The sequence below is a fragment of the Trichoplusia ni genome, chromosome 5, assembly GCF_003590095.1.
Source record: "Trichoplusia ni isolate ovarian cell line Hi5 chromosome 5, tn1, whole genome shotgun sequence".
Lineage (NCBI taxonomy): Eukaryota > Metazoa > Arthropoda > Insecta > Lepidoptera > Noctuidae > Trichoplusia > Trichoplusia ni.
Window position 1 is genome coordinate 7,251,065 of NC_039482.1, and position 20,441 is coordinate 7,271,505.

At 35.2% G+C, this 20,441-nt stretch overlaps 1 protein-coding gene across 1 annotated transcript in view; it reads left to right on the forward strand.

Moving 5' to 3' along the window:
- Nucleotides 1–7,077: 7,077 nt before the first annotated feature.
- LOC113494280 (RNA-binding protein fusilli) overlaps nucleotides 7,078–20,441 on the forward strand; it is a 99,785-nt gene continuing 86,421 nt past the window's right edge. The window contains exon 1 of the mRNA XM_026872552.1: nucleotides 7,078–7,875. Within this exon, the coding sequence (XP_026728353.1) occupies nucleotides 7,747–7,875 (129 nt within the window). The 5' untranslated portion in view covers nucleotides 7,078–7,746. The remainder of the gene's footprint in view (nucleotides 7,876–20,441) is intronic.

Genomic DNA, 20,441 nt, shown 5'->3' on the forward strand with positions numbered 1-20,441 from the left:
TACACCACTCCGCGGGCCCAGGTTGCTGCTTTGCCTGCCTGGATGTCGGTTTTAGCTGCAAAAACGACTATTTATACGACTTCGTCAATAACCGGAGTCGGATAAAGGCCTAAGTGCTAATCTAAGGTGTCAGCTACCTTCTCACCAAATTTCATTTAAATTGGTCCAGCCATTTGGTTGTAAAGTGGAGAAAAACATACTGAGATACATATAAAACATACTCTATACTACTCTATAGTGTAATTACTACATCTAGTTAGACATAAATTGAGTCCGAATCGGTCTTTAAATGAAGTTTTGTGACTGTGTTTATCTCAGATTCAATTCAATCACTCACCGCGGGTCTGGTCCATAAATTCAAGGTTACTTAGAGTGCGATGGAGAGAGCGATGCTCGGATTATCTCTGGTGGATAAAATTCGTAACGAAGTCATCCGCCAGAGAACCAAAGTTACCGATATTGCTCGCAGAATCAGCACGCTAAAGTGGAAATGGGCCGGCAATGTCTGCAGACGGACAGACGGTCGATGGGGCAGACACATGTTGGAGTGGAGACCACGTTTAGGAAAGCGCAGTGTAGGACGCCCTGCGGCACGGTGGACCGATGATTTGAAGAAGGTGGCTGGCAGCGGATGGATGCGTGCTCCCCCAAAAGCGTCAACCTCAATGGTTGACGCTTTGGGGAGGCCTACGTTCAGCAGTAGAGGGCAATAGGCTGAGATGATGATTTCAATCAATCTCATCATTTAACATGATAAAAACAAAATACTTAGACTTAGTCAACAAATTTTAGAAATCCCAGGCGGAAAATACTTTCATCCCCACACCTTTAAATGCCCCTATCTATTTTTATGGAACATACGATGTATAAGAAGACTCGCACATAATTTAATATTAATACAAAACAAACTATATTGAAACCGCTCAATCCGTTCGGGAACAATAATTTCACAGACTTGTATACACAACACGCGCAACTTACAACTCTCCTCTTTACACGTCGGCGGACAAAAATATTCGAACATCCCTAGTACGAGCAGGATAGGTTTATGACAGAATAGGAATGGGGAGACCTTAGCTAGGCCATTTGACAAACGACTGCAAGGAATGCAAGGATAGCTAGAGTGGTTGAGATCACCACAATAAATCTGTTTGATCCACACGTAAAAGAAGCGTTTGTGTGATCCTCGAATGCTTGTCCTGAGTCTGGGTGTCTTTCTGCTTGTGACTTTGTGAAACTGTGTGTATTAAATACTTTAAGGGGGGAGGTGTTTAAAATTCGGGACGGGTTTGTCAACACAACACAGTGTCAACCCCGTCCCGAATTTTAGACACTCATCTCAAGTGTTATTTTTCCAACACAATAATTGGGAAATCATTGTATTGAGATGAGAGCTTTGGAGAATACGAATAGTGTAATTTGAATTCCGATTCCCATTGATTCAAAGGCAATTTTAAAATCTAGGAATTAGCAGCTAGACCCAATTAAAATAGGGCGTGTAGGTTTAATATCTATGCAACAAAGTATAAAATCGAAGTTTATTCGTTATTGTTCCTACATTGCACGTGCAAACGTATCAAATATTTTTATAGCTCCTTAGAAATAGGTACACAAATACGGTTTCTTTTCAAGTGTTTATGCTAAGTACCTTATAAATTACAGAAATTTAACAGGTATTGTCTGTCACAAGGTTTATATGCAAATTCGACGAAAAATGGCGGTCATTAAGGTAAATGAGCTGACGATTTAAGACGTTTCCGTTGGTTGCATGGTGATTACGAAAAAAAGAGGAAAATATGAATGATTGTGGCAAAATTTTGTATCTGTGATATAGGTCTTCAGGAAGCAAAATCAGGGCACTGTTGTAATTTTTTGCCTAATCTATCCAGATTCGTAATTGTAAACTAAAATATTCTTAAAATAACTACGGTAAGTACCTACTTTAGATATTAAAGTAGATAAATTTATTGGTTAAGTAAAACAAGAGGCCGAAAACCTTAAGTACTAAAGAAGACTTTTAATAATTCTTTAATTACGATATTATCGATTTAAAAATAGAAATTTAAATACAATAAAAAACGGCATCCCGTCAATACGTGATGCAGGACCGTGCGTTTGGCGGGAAATGCTTCTAATAGCAAAATGGCGGCTAACTGCTAAGCAATGCGCTAAGGAACGCGACTTACAATAATGCCGTAGTTTATTAAGCAAAAACTCATCTATAAAAGGCAAGCATGATACAACGAAAAACATTAGTATCTTTCCATTGCGTCGTTTGTATTAATTACGTTTCAACTTCCTTTAGAAATGAATTAATGGATTTGAAAAATGGACGTTCAGTTTTTTTTGTTGTTTCGTGGTAGGTTTTCTGATGCGTAGCCAGCTAGGAAGGGCGGCCGACCGGTTAGGTCATGCATCACCGAAAATGTATATTAGTTTTTACTGAAAGTAACACGCTCATCAATGTAGAGTCGACAGCGATACGGAAGTAAAGGGCACAGGAAAATTATAGATAAGAAAACGGTATAAACTGACCGAGAAGGTTAGTTATTATTTTTCTAAACAAAACCAAGGAGGTTTTGTTTAGTTTTTTCTTCTAAAAAGAATATTGCCCGTCCAAGTAGTACCAGTTTTTCTTAGGCAGGCAGGTTTTCCTTTGACTTAGGCCGAGAGCAAATTTTAAGGATGAAGGCATGCCCACACAAGTTCGTTAAAGATTGAAAGCCAGAATCTTTTATGAAAATTCTTGTAAATAGCAAATTGTATCGTCGATATATTACCTATTATGTTTATAAATTTCATCATATTTTTTTCCCCAAAATATTAAATGTTTTCTTACTTACGACTAGTTATCACAAACCATTTAAAGATAAAATCTTGCCTTGATGGATAAATATCAAATTTTACGATCATTTAGAAGTATAAATACTTTGTTAAACAAGCTAAAAGTAGGAAAGGAGAGGGGAAATAAGACTTCTCTAATATTGGAAGCAAAAAACGCAAGTAAAAAATACAATTAAAAAATCTTACGACAAGTTTTGCATCTATAATTTGTCTTAGTCTTACCTAAGCAAACACTGGCAGCTAGCAAGTGTGCAGGTGGCCACAAAAAAACTTGCTATGTCATTAATGTAATAAGTGTTCTATCTCTTTTTTAATACACGAGTGTGAGTATACTCTGTCCTTGTTACTCGTTGATTGCATCACAGAACAGAGTATGTTTACTTCGATACTGGCGCTTGAAAACTTCGCTATTATAAGTCAATACGGGAACTGTAATTAAGTATGCTTAGATTTTGTTTTACTTAAAATGACGTATTTTTTTTTGGTTTCGTATTTTTTAGATAACCTTGTAATTTTATCCCTAGTAAATTAATGACAAAAGTTAACAATACCTACTCAATTGTAAAGGAAAAGATGGCCGAGATATAATTTTACAAAGCATTCTGGAATATTTTGGAGACTATTCCTATCAATAATCTTCTCCCAAAATGATCATTACAATTATACTCGATTCTATTCTGTCTTTTAGAGAATAAGTACGAGGAATCTGCCTTTTTACAGAAATGATCACGAAAACAAGTAAAACATTACAGTGATTTGGTATTCTTCAACCCATTCAGTATCTACAAAATACTATATTCAAACCTACGACCCATCATTCAAATGTCGTTTGGCGTGATAACTTCTGATTCTATTACCCGCCACAAGATCCTATCATTAATCATTTAGTTTTACACGAAACTTATTCCTTTAATACTCTTAGAGTCCAACGACCATGGAGCCCTCATAGTAACTTTACAACGACATCACACTGCATCGACGTTCGCACCAGGCAATTACAACCTACAAGGCAACGTCTAAATCAGTTTATTTAAAACATTAGGTAGCATTATTCTGGGCGGAACTTTACCATTACATAAGCTTATAAATAGGTCATTCGCTGTCGGGAATCTGTTTACAAATGTCACATCACATGTGGCGGTAATAGGAGCGGGTGGGCGTCCATCTTGGTTTTATAATGAGCGCGCCAATCGGTTGCGCGGGGCGGCGCATGCGCGAGGCGCCTCTGATTGTGCATGATTTATTACTTTTATTCAATATCAGTTTTGTAGGGATTAGGTAAACTATGGTTAGACATAGTTAGGATTTAAATTGCTTAAAAAGTATTTTTGTAATCCTTTGAAATATTTCTACCAGTCTGCTTCAGAAGAAGGGATATTGTTTCTATTATTTTTTTTATCGCTGCAAGGCACGTGTGTTGATTGATCATACACAGAATCTCCAACAACAGTTAATTATAATAGGCATTTGCCCATTCCAGTTAAATCACTTACTTCATTATTTTGCGTAATAGAATTAATTAAATTATGTTTCTTTGAAGAAATCTGCAATTGTAATATTAGTACTAAAGGTAGCCATAATTCTATAGCTTAGGGACGTAATAGGAATCTTAATAGAAACTCTTTGGATACAACGTATCAACATGAGCACCTTAGCATTAAAAGCAAATAGGGAAATAAAAAAAACATGATATCGTTTCTTTTTTCAGGCAACGGATAGTCACATTCGTGCTTCATTATTATTATTAATTTAAATAAGCTTAATGATAAAATTAATGGCCACATCTTCCGCACGTAACTATGAGAAACTAACGTAATGTATATTTTAATGGTTTATTGTGGTACATGGCCTTAAAAACACTTAAGTCCAATGCCGTAAATATTACATAATTTAGAAAAAAATAAATAATTTGTTTTGTTACTAGTTGTAAATTGATCTGTTATTTCAGAAAGCGGTGAAGACATGAGAGCCTGCGATCATACCAACTACATTGATGGGTTAAAAACCATGTCTTTGAACCGGATAGATATTTATTCTTTAGACCAAATTCTGTCTTACTTAGAAAATTCTAATTAAGGGGTATCGTGTTGCCCAGGTAACTGGGTTGAGGAGGTCAGGGCCTCGATTCTGCTATTTATAACCACCGTTGAATGAATGGATATTGGATTTACTGTCGAGCTGCTGAATTAAAAAGCGAAATCCTGGTAGTTAGACTGAAAAATATCCCTTTGCTTATCATTTTTCATACGGCAAACGGAATGTTTATGACTTATGATATTAGTTTTATCTTATTTCATTCACGGGATAACTTCAAGGGAAGAAACCCGGTCCTTAAAGACGTGCAAGGGGATACAGGTTTATCATGCAGAAACCCTGTTGAGAACTTTTATCTATTAATTTTATTATTATTGGGATGGCGAAAGTATATTAAAACAGGAGGATTTCTTTTATTTCAAATGTATAAGGTTTATTTTTTTAATTCTTAGTCACCCTTAACGTATAACGTGACTTTACTTAATGATACCTTTGCCTCGTCAGCGCAATGCAGAAAAATAACTATTTACCTGCCTAAAAGTTTTAAACAAAAGATTTGTGTAAATACTTAATAATTAATTACTTTAATGACTTTGAACTTAGTTTCATTGGGTGACGTAAAATCACTGTTAATAACTAAAAGCAGGTAGATTGGATTTCTCTTAAATTCTTTTCTGCCTTCAATTTTGAGATATTGATTGCCTATTGTTTTTCAGTTGGTATCAATCAGGCGTTTTACAGTATCCGTTAATATTTTCGTAACTTAATCATGACCATAGTCATAAAATCTTTCTCTATTTTTTTTTAACTTGATGTCCTCTTGGCCTCCTAATTCTCAGTGCCTTTGCCTATTTGAAAAATACCAAAGATTCCCGCTATATTTTTTAATTTATCTTCTAACATTTTTTTTTCGCTTCTTTTCAAGGAAAAAAACATTATGAGGTAACCTGGATTCCAAATATTATCTAGAATCGCAAATTAGTGGGGCTATAGTGTGATTATCAATTCTTAATACTTCTTCAATTAGGATGAAGACTATACACAAGTCACAACCGTGGGGCTAGTATTATGATTCTATGGATTGGATATCAATTCGCGTTTTGTTACACATAAAAAATATAGATGGCGTTACATGTACTGAGCGACTATTAGTTTTTCTTTAAAATGTTTTGGATGCTTCTTTAGTTATTGTCGCTTATCCCTCTGTCATAGATTAGATTTATATACTTCAATACACTAATTCGCAAATTTGTCTAGATTTCATTAATTAAATTATTTTTTTAGAATAAAATCTTTTAAGGTTTTTTAAATGAATTAAAACCAAACTTATGTGTCCTTTATCCTTTTTGGTCCTATTTGAGAGAGGTTTAAAGTTTAAGACTGGTCCGTGGTAGTTCACTCATAGGCTGATATGTTGTCCATATAAGTATCCATAAAAAATCATTAAATATAATAATAATCCTATATGTGTCACAACTAATTTTATCGTCTACAAGGCATAACTTCAATCGCCTCCGTCACAATTTATTTAAAACAAAGCTAAATGCATTTTAATTAGGTGATTACCGATTGACCTGCAATGACATCCAATCGTTAGGCATATAAAGCATGTTATACGTCAATTAAATCAAGTCCGCCATATTGGATTCCTGGAATAGTATCAAACAGCACTATTTACATGATTTCTTGAATTAAAACTACCAATGCATTGCTAATTAATGAAATAACCAATACTCAATAATCAATACCTCAAGAGTTTCTAAAATAAAACTGCAATTAATCACGTTCTTAAATCAATGAAACAAACAAAAAGCAACGATACGCACCAAATAATCATTTTATTAATTGCTTAATCCTCGACCTTGCCGCAAGTACCTTATTTCTGTAAACGTTAATAACACGATCGCATAATACCGCGTCTATTTACACTTTCTCTAACATTATGTTAACGAGGTCGTCATATTGCGCACGCAATGTATCCTGCTTTAGTCACTACACAAACAATCTCGTACAATTTTCAAAAAAATAATAAAGTTCTCAGTTGTAATTCAACAGCGAACACACTATCTCGATTCTAAAAACATGGCGCATTCCATCGACGCGCTAAAATGCAACTTTTGAAAAAAGTGTAGTGTATAAACAGCGATTTATTACGTTGGCAACGATGCGTAAATTTCGAAATGACGTGGTAGAAGCAGCAGCTATCTCATCATCATTGATAATGGTCGGTTTGGCAACGTCGCGTCGCTCACCTGGCGCTACCTGCGCAGTGTCAACAGGGGGGCAAGCGAGCGAGCGGCAGTCGATCCTACGATCCGACAGACACGCTCGTCTCGAGCTGTCCTTACATTTTTATATCAAAAATATTCCACAAATCTTTAGTTACAAGTTAAATAGTGACGCGTATTGAGTACTTTAGTGTAATAAAAGCGCGCGAAGTGAAAACTTTTAGAGTCAGTGGACGAATACGGTATTCAAATTAGGAACGTTCAACGACACCGTTCGAAAAGCTTGTTCGTATCCATAGAGTTAGCGACAGAACTCTTAGATTCGGTGTGGCTATGTGATGTGAGTTAATTCTAGATTTTCACCTACAGCGGAAACAGCTTACGTAGACGGCTAGCGGTAAAACGCCGTCCGCGCCGCACGCTAGTTCTTGTTTCATGTTGAGTAACCGTCAGGTTTCTAAAAAAGTGCTTTCGAACGAACATACAACAGCGTATACGTGAATTTCGGTGGTTCGCCCACGGTCCCGTTATAGTGTGGGGGGACTGGATGGACTGTTGTTGATGCGTCGTGGGCTTGTGTGTCGAGGGTAGTGCCGAGGAGCCAGGGTTGTTGTGCGGTGGTGTGGCAGTGCATGGCGCGATGATCAGCGGCGGCTGGGTGTGCGCGCTGCACGTGCGCACGGCGGGCCTGGGGGGCGCGGCGCTGGGCTCCGACGAGGAAGAGGTCGTGTATCTCGCGTACGCCGTCGTAGACGTGCTCACCAACCAGGTAAGTCCAATCGACCCACGTTCGAAAACAAAAACTAACCTTCCAGACGCTAAACTGACAAAAAAAGGCCCGAAAAGTTTTAGTGAAGTACACCCACGTAATACCAACAACTTTCGTGGAATAAAACAAAGATATGGACGGTTTATATATGCGGCCAGTGACAGTATGTCAAAAACCCTTTCATTCGACGCAAAGTGAGCAAGACAACATGTTTGCCGGACGCCAAAACGTCTATTCGAGTGTTGATCAACTTTCCGCTCGTAAATGTCCCACTTCGCTGCATCTCAAATACGACAGAATGCGGTACTCGACCAGTTTTATTCACTTTTAAATTTACTTTTAATTTTCTCCAAAAGTGAAATAAATTCCGGCATTCTTTTGTTATTTCAACACAATAAGAGACTTGGAGCGACTTGCATTGACAATAGTTTTTGTGTTTCCTAGTGTCTACCTGATTCTTGCTTTGACTATTAGTTTTATGTATGTTTAGGATAAATAGTCACAATTTCGTTTCGAACGTATTTTCTACCAGATTATTTAGTCTATTTTCTGGTTGATTAATATAGCTTATAACAGGGAATGCCTCAAGGTTGCAACCTTGGGCCCTATGTAAACTTTTGCCTTCCTGAAGTAAGTGTATTGAGAAGATTTATGACAGATACATTTTTAATCAAAGTAAGACAGAGTTTTCGTAAATTCAATGGATCAAAACTTTATGAACTCGCTACGTATCATTGCCATTTAAAAATATTAACATTGGCCAACACTAAAAGTGAAGAACCAGAAAAAGAGCCTACACTCGTAAACGCCGAAATATAAAAACCGTCCAAGTACGATTCTGTTTCGGCATTAAGTGTTGAGTGTTCCGTATAAATAAGCTAAAGAAAAACACTTCAAAAAATGATCACCCATGTAATCTACGATACCAGTACCAATACTCGATATTCACTTAATGTATTTGTTTTTATAGAGGCAACAGAAATTCATTACGGAAGTTTCGGTCCATAAGATACAGCCTGGTGACGGACGGACGGATAGATAGACAGCGGAGCGTCAGTAACATGTTTTTTTAGGGTTCCATTTGTGGCCCTTGGGTGTGAATTATTTAAAAAATAAAAGTGTCAATTAAATTCGCGACTGTTCATTTTATTATTATTCTTCTGGTATACTGTATCTTATCTTAGAAATAAAAATCGCACTATATATTAACAACCGTCTGTTGTACAAACTCGTGCATTTTGTTGTGTCATCAAACGTGCTATCAAATTATTTTACAATATCGGCACCGAATTTTTATTAAGCCACAGTTTTATCAAACTCCTTGATATTATTGATAAGTTTTATTTATTTGATGCAGACTTCGACATCAGAGTTTAATGTAGTAAACCACCGGCGGTACAAGTTATGATAGTTGCAAAAAAAAACCGCATTTTTCAGCAAAAAGAATACCAATATAGCAATAGTTTTTTGGGTTAAGTTACATATAAGATCAAAACAGAAGGTATTTTACTAAGACGCTGTCTGTCCTTCCGTGGCCGTCGCAAGGCGAATCTACTGAAGTTCTTAAACCTCTAAAGATTAATAACCTATTGAATTAACTTTTTAAATTTGTTAAACATCTATGTCTTTCAATATACAAGCGAGCTAACTAGTTACTATTAGACAGATGTTAGTTTCGTATTATGACATGGTGATGTTTGCATTATCAATAATACGTGAGAATTACTTAAACGATCGGTTTTCTGAAATCAAGTAGTTGTTAATGTGTGTCACATACATTACAATACTTATTATAGTGATCCTTTTTTGTTCTTTTTTATTTTATTTTAGTAGAAGTTCCGGCCTTTATTCTTATTGTTGCTGGGCACGTTCCTTTTCTCTAATAGAGAAGGTTTAAGCATCGATCACCGCACTAACCAATTTTTGTTGGCCATTTAATCCAACATTTCAAAAAGAAAAACCGATAGGAAAAACTTTAAATAAAACGTGTTAAAAACTGACACGTTGATACTTTCCCGTTATTCGGAATTTGGGATCGAACCCGCTCTTTCCCGCACGATTAGACTGGTCGTGACAGAATAAATGTTAACTTCAAAAATAAATTTTGTTCTGTTTTCGCTTTCTTATGATTGACTAGTGAGTAATAATTAAGAATCTATGCATTAACTTAAGCAATCAACTCTCATATTAAAAGTTAGAAGTAAACGTAGACCTTATTTTATCCATTTATAGAAAATGTTAGGTTAACCATAAACAACTCAGATCTAACATAGACGACAATATACTCGTAATATAAATTGTGATAATTTGGCGTTCTTAATATTATCATAAGATAAAAACTGTTGATAGGTATGTATTGATCATATAAATACCTACAACAAACTTACTTCACACTTATTTTTATCAATGTAAGCACATTTTTGTTACATAATTTTGTCCTTGCGTGATTTGAAAAATGCATGTTTACGTTTTGGCTATGAACGCTTAGATAAAATGATCAACCGGTGAAACAATGATATGACTGCGCCTGTTTCTTACCTGGGGTAAATCCTAATGGACTCTTTGTACAGGGGAAGGCGAAATGGTATCGGACTTTTACCGGCTGAAACCAGTGGAGTGCTTGACCCTTGTACTATCCCCATAATCGATGTCTGCGCCTAGGCTAACTGAATAGATTAAAAAGAAAAATTCTCCACATCGGAAAATACAAACTGGTATTGCGAATAAAAGGCATTTATCTTATAAAGTTTGTGATGTAACTCATTTTTATAGTTACATTAACTCAACACTTTCAATTAATTACATTATTAATAGTTATAAAATCGAACAATTGTGATTACAAGTGAAAATAATAGCACCTGTCCCAACAATGAAGTAATTTAAATTTAGAATGGCAGGAAGAAATGAATGCGTGCCAGTGAGTTAAAAAAAAACGTTGTTAGTTTTTTGTAGTTTTTGAGTTGACTTGTTTTTTTTTACTGTCGTATTTCTTTTTTAAGTTATCTCTGCAGTTTGTCTGGGCGCCGGCTTTAACTACTTTACCGAACTCTTTTCTAATAAACTTTGCTCACCTATCAATATGTTTGACATACTTCATCGTGGAGTTTTATTAATTACCCAAGAACATACGTCCAAATTTCTCTACATTTGTGTATGTCTCTTGCAACACATTTCTTATATCAGATGATTATCATTAGTCGATAAACTTACATTCGATGACAATTTAACATAAGTCAGAAGTGACATAATTTAAGTTCCAAGTAATTTTAAGAGGCCTTTAGATTTTGATAGGGTTAAGATCGCCAACTCTGTCCCAGTGCCGGCGTAAGGGCCACTGACACCCCGGGCGAAAATATTGTGGCGCCCACTTGAGGGAAGCAATATCAAGTGTTAGTTTTTTGCTGATCCCAAGTAAAATTATATTAAGAATTTCATCTTTCCTTTAGCGTTACGTTTGGCGGTGGAAGTATTCAACCTCTAGCGTAGAGTAAAGTTCTGAGGATTTGCGCCAGGAGAGGCAAGAGACTCCAACTTCAGACCTTGGTGCCCCCCCGAATTTGTCGCCCTGGGCCATCGCCCCATCACGCCCTCCCCCCTAACGCCGGCACTGCTCTGTCCATCACCTAACCTAACAAACAACGATTCGCCTCTGAATATTCCTACCCATATTCTTAATGCAATGCTTGCTTTATGGTAAAAGTTTTCTCTATCTTGAGAACGGGTGGCAAGAATTTATTTTATTTTCATTCTACATGCCATCATACATTCTTCACTTTGGGGAAGGCAGAATCGTATATAGACTCTGAAACAACCGGATTGCTTCACTTTACCCTTCATTTGTAACGGGGCACCACGGGAACATGCAAACTATCGCAATTTGATTTGACCCCTAACCTAACCTCATAATGTTTCCTGCTTTCCATATAATAATTAAAAATAAAACGCTATTGTTAAACCACATCTTTTGTAGTGCCAACCGTTTGCTTTAAGATGGAAGTTAAGAAGATGAAATGCTAAAAGCAACCTTATGCACTTGTCATAAGAGCTACCGAAGTTACCATTCATAGTCTAGAAAACTGCTTTACCGACGGCACGGCTACAACCGAGACTGTTTTAAAACTACGCATGCGCTGTGTTGTGGGTCAGTGACAGACAAGCGTTACGCTTATTGGTCAGAATAGTGAGGGAAAGAGTTTTATAAAACAGTACGCACAATAACAATATTATTTTTGTATAGCGTTTAGGCTCAGAACAGAATCTTTGTACAAAAAATGACTACAGTTTTTTTTTTCTGGTTTTATCTATAATATAGCTTTAATGCTAGGTTGTGAATGCCCTAATTTTATGAAAAAATACCTACTCCTATAGAGAAAAATTTACCATTGTCCAACTGATCGCTAACCTTGCTATCCGATTTCGATATTTGGATCCAGGTTTCCACATGATGCTCTCCTCGACCGTTTGGCTTTGGTGCAGCTTCGCTGACCCATCAATAGGCAAAAGTGCATATAATGACTATTGTACGTGTATAAGTACATGGAAACGGTTAAATATATATATTTGCCATAGCATAACTCTGTCTTATACATAACAAGCAAGAAACTTGCTAATAGCGTTTTTTCTCAACACTAGAATCTTGCATGTTTGCCGAAATTATGGCCGTCGATTTCTCCTTCAATTCTTTTTCCACCAAACCGTCCTAATACTATAATACCTTTGACCTGTCAACACTTTCACGTCATTAAACATTTAAGCATAATCTATGCTCAAAGTTTTCTTCGTGAATCATCAAATTGAACTTAACCTTAAAATTTTGACATTTGGTCAACTTAGCTTTTTCCCGCGGTCTTCTGTCAGACGCTTTTAATTTTCCATCATTTGAGATTAGCGCCATTTTCTATTCGGGATAAGTGGCCTTTGTGATAATCGGATGATACAGTGAACTAGGAAAAGGTCCAGCAATTTATGCGTGAAGATGTAACAAATAAGCGAATACACACAAGCGGTTGTGTGTCGATAAATTAGTCGACGTACCTAACATCATTTATTTTGATCTTTACATAGCTTTCTGTCAATTGTTTAAGTAAAGCTTACAGCTATCTTGTATTTTCTTGCCTAAAACGTTTAATGAACTTTAGTAGTAAATAATAATAGCTGTAATTTTGACACTTGAGTTTTTCGTACCCTATTGGTCAACGGAACATAATAATGGTAGTTTCATGTTATTTAGGGAGCGCGTCTTTTTTTCTAATGGTCATACTAACGAAAATAAATAATAAAAAGGATTGTCATCACGTTTAAAATTCATGAATATTATTACTATTTACTTAATTATCATCAGAAAACATAAATAACTATCTGTCTCTTTTTAACGGGTAATTTTTATAGAGTGTGATAAGGACGGCGATACTTTCTAAATTAGTCGTGGAATCATGAATATTTAAAACATTTTGTCAATGTTATTGGCACTTGAAGATTAATTACTTACATAGTTTTGTTATGGGTATTTATTTACAAAAGAAATAAAAATTGCGAAAGAATTTAATTTATTGATGAAGCTTTTGCAGGCATCTTTTATGTACGTAAAGTTTTAAACTATACATTATCTCAAAGTCATATTTAAGCATTTACTCTTAATAATAGTTAATGACAAGATTTATAATGAAACAACAAAACCCTGAATAATAAATTGGCTCTGATCTTCTTTGGCTACGAAAATATTTATCAAATTATTGCATGTTTTAAATGCAACGGATAATTGTAAGTATTTTTTATTCCTCCATTAAATTTGAAATGACTTAAAATTAAACTAAATGGTTCAACTTCAATACTGATTTCGTAATACATCAAGCAGAAGATACAAACAAATCGATTAACTAAGTAATTAATTACTAATTCTAATTAATATGCATCGAATTTTCGAAGTTACGTAATATTAACGTGAAATAAATTAGTTGGGCGGTATTTCATGGATTATTTTATGTTTGACTAGCTATGCCAGCCGACAAAATATTTGTTAATTCTTGCTATAAACTATATCATCATCGGTCTAGCCTTTTCCAACTATGTTGGGGTCGGCTACCAGTCTAACCGGTTTCAGCTAAGTACCAGTGTTTTACAAGGAGCGACTGCCTTTCTGACCTCCTCAACCCAGTCACCTGGGCAACGATACCGCTTGGTTAGACTGGTTATCAGACTTTTCAAACTTCTGACTATCTGTAACGACTGTCAAAGATGTGGGAATAACAGCCGGGACCCACAATTTAACAAAGATGGTCACCCATCTACGGACCAACCGCGTCAAGCTTAGCTTAGCCTGTGATCGAATCACTTATGCGATTATAGCTTAGCGACGAGCTCCTCTCCAAATCTTGTCAGTGGCTTTTGCAAGAAACACTAACAAAAATCTATCCATACTTACAAACTGTCGCGTTTACAATATTAGTAGGGTATCAATAAAGTGACTTTCTGATAGTAAACGAATTTCGAAAATCTGATCAGTACATATCTAGTTATCCGTACAACGTGACGTCAGAAACTTTACCTCCTTATAATATTAGCATAAATAATGCCATCTTGTGTATGTTGGCTAAAACCACTTCCAATTTAGAAAAGTTAAGACAATTAGAAACAGAGTAAAGTATTTGAAGCAAAGTGATCAACAGAGGCATCCGAAATCTAGGGCTAAAGAAAAAAAATGCAAAATAATTTTATAACCGTACGAACCGTTGTTTAATTTCATTTCTATTTGTTGTTAAAGAGGCATCAGAAGTACTAATATCATCTGTGCAAATTTCAACTAAGTAGGATAATTCAAGAAAATCTTAGTAATAGACAAATAGGATTCCTCATGAATACTTAAAATCATGTAATTATTTTTTTACCTATTGGCATAGCTATTGTTGATAACCCTTCGTAAGAACACGTGAACATTATGATATAGACATTATTCCAATGTCATAAGGTTGATTTTTGGGTGTGTTATAAGTTGCTAAAAATTACGTCATTTTATTATTTTGTTAACTTTAGACAAGCTGTGTTCGACAGACAGATATCCCATTAAACATGAAAGTAACAAATGACTGAATTAAATCGTTCTAAATTTAAACATGTTTTCTTTTTTTATAATATAATGGCCTCGAAATTTATGCGGCGATCTACGAAAGATTTGTTTTTTTTTGTATAGTTATAGATATATGTATATAGGCACCGTTTAAAATACATTTTCTAGATATTTTTTAACACTTCAAATTGAACAATACGAATTGTAGTAAAATGTACCTTATGTCCTTAAACGTTAAGCTTCATGCTTACATAGTTTTATCAAAATTGTTTCAGCGGTTTACTCGTGACAACGCTACTATTTCACATAACAAAACTTGAAATTTGTACGAACGTACTTATAACCATAGTAATCTACTTAATTCTTGTAATGTATAACATAAGGTCCAGGGCATCACGTAATATTCGAAAGTCAGACATTACTTACCCGAGTTTGGCGGGCAAAAGGAGGGTAATGGGTTTTACGCGAACGTATGTGTCCCGCAATGTGCTTATATATTTCTAACTGTCCAAGAACGCGTGAATTATGTGCTAATATGGATAATGTAAGACTGTTAATATAATATTATATCTGTTGTTCTTAATATTAGCTCGATTTTGACTTTTTTTTACATTCAAAAGTACACTATCTGTGTCACAAATATTCAAATCTCCCAGACTCAGAACAAGTATACAAGAATCTTCATAAATGCTTGACGTATTTACGCGGGTACGTCATCATTGACAAACGCTACTAGCGCTTTGTGTTTTTTTTTATTGTGTTCCTTCTTTAAGATTATAATTATCCAGCCATGTAGATTACCAGCGATTCAACTGATATTTAATCGTATCTGGTTAAACTAATCGGCACCTTACCGGTATGTAAACCAATAACGGAGGTTATTTTAATACGTCAGATATCTCTTGAGGTCATTATAATACTTAGAATAGTTAACATCTTTCATGCCAAAACTTGGCTGTTGAGTGTTAAGTTCTGCCACTTAAAATTTGACATTTGATTGCTGTCAAAAAATATGTTCCGTAATTTGTAGAGTTGGGCTATTCCGATCTGTGAACAAGTGGTTTTACTATTTTTTACGGGAATCGGAGAAGATATTCGTACTAGCATCGTATAAGTAGTAGTCAGATCTAGTCAGGCTCCTGGCATTGGGATCTCGTAATTCCTCCAAATATTCTGGAAAAATATTGCAAAAAATTTAAGACCTTACTCTGATGTTAAACCTCTTTTTACAGCCAGTAGTATTAGCACACAATTTGTCAAAACTTAAGACGAATAAATCAACTAATCTAAAAACAAAAGAAAAAAAACGTTTCACTTCAAAAAGACTTGAGTTTACAGTTATGTAACTGTAGATGCGCTCGCGCAGCGTCCCGTTCGCTCCCACTTCCCTGGTTATCTGCGATCGTGGCGCGCTCTCGCAAATTATATGTATCGGGATTATATTTAACAAGTAAACTTGATTATACGTAAGAAGACGTCCATTATTTCACACTTTGCTAAATGCAAGTTGACTACATTGGGGAATAACAGTTTTTGTTCGATAGCGCTAAAAAGAAGGGTGTGAAATCTGTAGGTGGGACCTACGAAACTTAAGTGTGTGTGTGTGTTTTTTTATCTATTGCAAAAGTTTAAACTCATGCCACTGCACCAATTAGTGCTAACGTCGGGTTCCTGAGTACCAAATCTATTTCAATTCGACTGAAAGAGGCTCGATCGTCAATAATCCTGTTTCTTCCAGTAAGGGGACTGATTAATGACCGCTACCTGCTGGCTAATTATTTCAACACTCCGATCCAAGAACAATCCAAGCTACAAGTACAAACCCGCTCTAAGTGTCATCCAAGCGAGTAGTAAACACTGGTATGCGCTAAACAAATAGTCTTATTTACTTGTTCTCAGATAATGACAGCTGTTGGCTTTGCTAAGTGTATAATCACGGCTATGGGTAAGCAGGGATTAAAAAGAAACCAAAACGTATGGTTGCCGTATGTAATAGATGCAACGAGTTATTCACGGGTTTCTGTCGGGATCGCCCGACTAGTTTCGCTCGAGACGCCACGTGATAAGGGACTCAGGCTGGGTACGAAACTAGTCAGGCTAACCCGATATCGGAATCCGCCTCACGAACGTTATTAAAATAAGATCATCATCATCATCCACAGTCTTTGTCCTCCCATTGCTGGGCACAGGCCTCCCCCTTCTTGTGCTAATTCCTACGGTCTTGTACCATCTTGCTTTTGGACAACCGACGCTTCTTTTTCTTTGCCTTGGTGGACTCCACCTAACAATAAGATAGTATTTGGTTATTCGGTTATTTTGATGATGCACGGATGTCAACGTTATTGAACACGCTCAACATATTGACGAATCGAAACTCTTACGTAAAGAAAGATCTAGAACTAAAATCTAACATAAAACTCGAGTATTAATGATTTGTGTTTAATTAAGGCGCGTGAGACTTGGAATCACAGTGCGTGACGTTATGAGGTTACGAGCTGTTCGGATTGTTAGCCAAATGCCACTCCTGCGCATGCAATACAAACGTAGATAGAATAACAACTGATGTTGAACACTGTAGTTCGGTTATAACTTTGACTTGTTTGTGTATGTATGTTTGGGTTTGAATTTGGATGAGGTTTTCGGAAAAGTATTTAAATTTTGTCCCCGAGGGTAGAAATGTACCCTAATCGGTATCGAGAGTCTGGCTTTTGACCGACTCTTTTCTTACTGTTCACGTATTGAACCGTCACAGGTAATTTTAAGCGAGGACGAGGAAGTGACCGTCATTGTAAAAGAAACGGTTGAAATTACGAATTTAATTATAAAAACCGCCGATATTTTGCGACTAAAACCCAATTAAGTGACAACTGCAATCGCGATGTGCTTTATCACCATTTACTGCACTTTGAATTGTGATAACTGCTTTTAATTATTTCTTATCTATCTATCTAGGTAGTTCTATTTTTTTAAACTCGACTCCCGCACTATGGATTTTAATTAATTATTATGTCGCGGCTACTCCACAAACATTAAAGACGCATTCACAAAGTAATGAATTAATTATTTTTTACGTTTCAATTTCACTAACACTACATGTTTCTACGACCAACACTTCTAAAGTAAGATTGTTGCGAACGTGAGAGAGAGACAACGTTATACACTTTGTAGAGTGCTATCTCGCTTACAACTACCATCCTGAGAGGGTAGTGGTATTTCAACAGCTAATCTGTCACTACAAATTGTCGTTAACTATACTTTATTATTATCAGTCGACGAAAAGCTTAGTATTCAAGCGAATTATGTCAATAGTAGATACGTGGATTGATAGTGTTATCAAACTTATCGCATTATCATCTGACCCGTGATAAAGAGGTTTATTGCTCGTAAAATATGATGTTTAGATACCTGTCTATTTAGATGTGGCGCTTGCATTTTTTTTTTAAGTTGAGAATTAAAATTTTTGGTCTGTTGTATTTTTCCCACGTTTTTATACTTTTACTATTCTTGTTAGTTTTTGATTGTCGTTCTGGTTGGATTTTTGCAACTCAATTTTGAGGCACTTCCCGATAAGCTAGCAGGCAGAAATTTTCAAAGTAGCTTCAAACCCGATAACAATGCAATTTACAATTATAAAAAGAGCTGAACCGATGTTGATAAAATTTGAATGGAGTGAAATTTCAAAACGTGGTTTTTAAGTTAACTAGTCAAACGATTTTGATCGTGTGTTGGTAGTTGGCAGAAATAAAAATACTTTCCGTTCTAGCCAAGTGACATTTCTAATATAATAGTTAACGTCACAAATAAAAAATTATAAAATTGTATTAACTGATGATGATTAGACAAATTCTGTGACTAATTTAGTCATAGGAAAAACAAATTGATAAAAAATACGAAATATGATGGTTATTGGGCAATATTGTAAGGAATGCATATTAAAGTAAATTTTTGATGTAAGTAGGTATGTATTTCTATAAATATTTACGCCTGGACGCCCACCGCTGGGCAAAGATTTTTTCTCATAAAATGATGTATGTATAAAATGTAATTTTGATGGCTTGTGACATGAGCTTTTCGTTTGGTTTAGTAAAAGGTATTGAATAAATAAAGAAAAAAAATTTATTGGTTCTCATTGAAATGAAACTTCTTTTACGGATTTTATCGCGGTTTAATTTTTGATTTAATTCCCGACGTTTCGACACCTTTGCAGGTATCATGGTCACATATCAAATCCGTAAAAGTAGTTTCATTTCAATGTCTAACATTCGCGTAAACCTAAGAAACCACTATTATTGGTTCTCAATTTGACATCATCACTTATTGTGGTTATTATAAATATACAATTTGCGGTCTGCTATGGAAGTCGTAAAAAGCAATAATTTAATAACTGTAGTAGGCATAATTATACTTGCAAATATTTAATTTATGACATTCATCAGTTTTATGAAAACTATTCTGTTTATTTTATAATTGACAAGTCTGATTATTTATGACAGTACTTTTTAATATTTATATTATTTATGATAGACTAAGGCAAAAATAAATAAATTGTGTATTTTTAATTGTGATGGCAATAATATTTAAGTATGAGCAACAAATTAAGGTACCTACTTAAGTTAGATTCAAAAAGACAAAAATAATTAAGTAACCTAAAGCACAAAATAATCTACACGAAAACAAGATGGCCGTCTTCCCATTGTTAAATCTGTCAAAATATGCATTACAAAAGCAATTAATTATGATAATGATGGTGCATTTAAATAATTTCGGATTAAATAACCTTTATTTATTATCAGTTCATATCTTTTCGCTTAATGATTGCATCCGTTCAGCGATCCGTGTCATTATGTGAACTTCTGACTATTAAAGTAATTTTTCCATAACTTTATAGGAAGTTATCAAAATAATGATGACTGTATTATGTTCTGTCGAAACGACAATCATGGTTTATTTTGTTTGTTGATGATTATCTGAAAGTTGAAAACTTATTTTATCTGTTGCGTAATTTTGAGGCATAAATAGTGGCTATATAATTCGTATAAGCAGAATTTAAAAAAGCACCAAAGTTTTACTGGCTTGAAGGATCATTTATGTTCCAAGCGCTGCTTAACCTTGATTTCGCTTTTAGTTTTTGTTGTTAAAGCAGCAACAGAAATACATAACCTGTGTAAATATAAACAGTCTAGCTATCACGATTCATGAGATACAGCCGGGCAATGACGGACAGGCAGCGGACAATTGTGGCTAACGTATCCAAAATATGCTTTTAATTTTGAATTTAGTCCTGACTCACTGTGTGTCAAACTATAGAACACATAATTAAGTAACCAGTTCACATTAAAAAAAAATAGTAAAGACACGTGTATTCGTAATTCTGGATACCTTACCTCAAACTCAGACCAATAAATAGGTCATATATTTAAATAGATTACAGTTTTACAACAAATTATTAAATCCTTGGTAACAATTGTATATCTTTATTGCACAGATAATATACAGAATACAG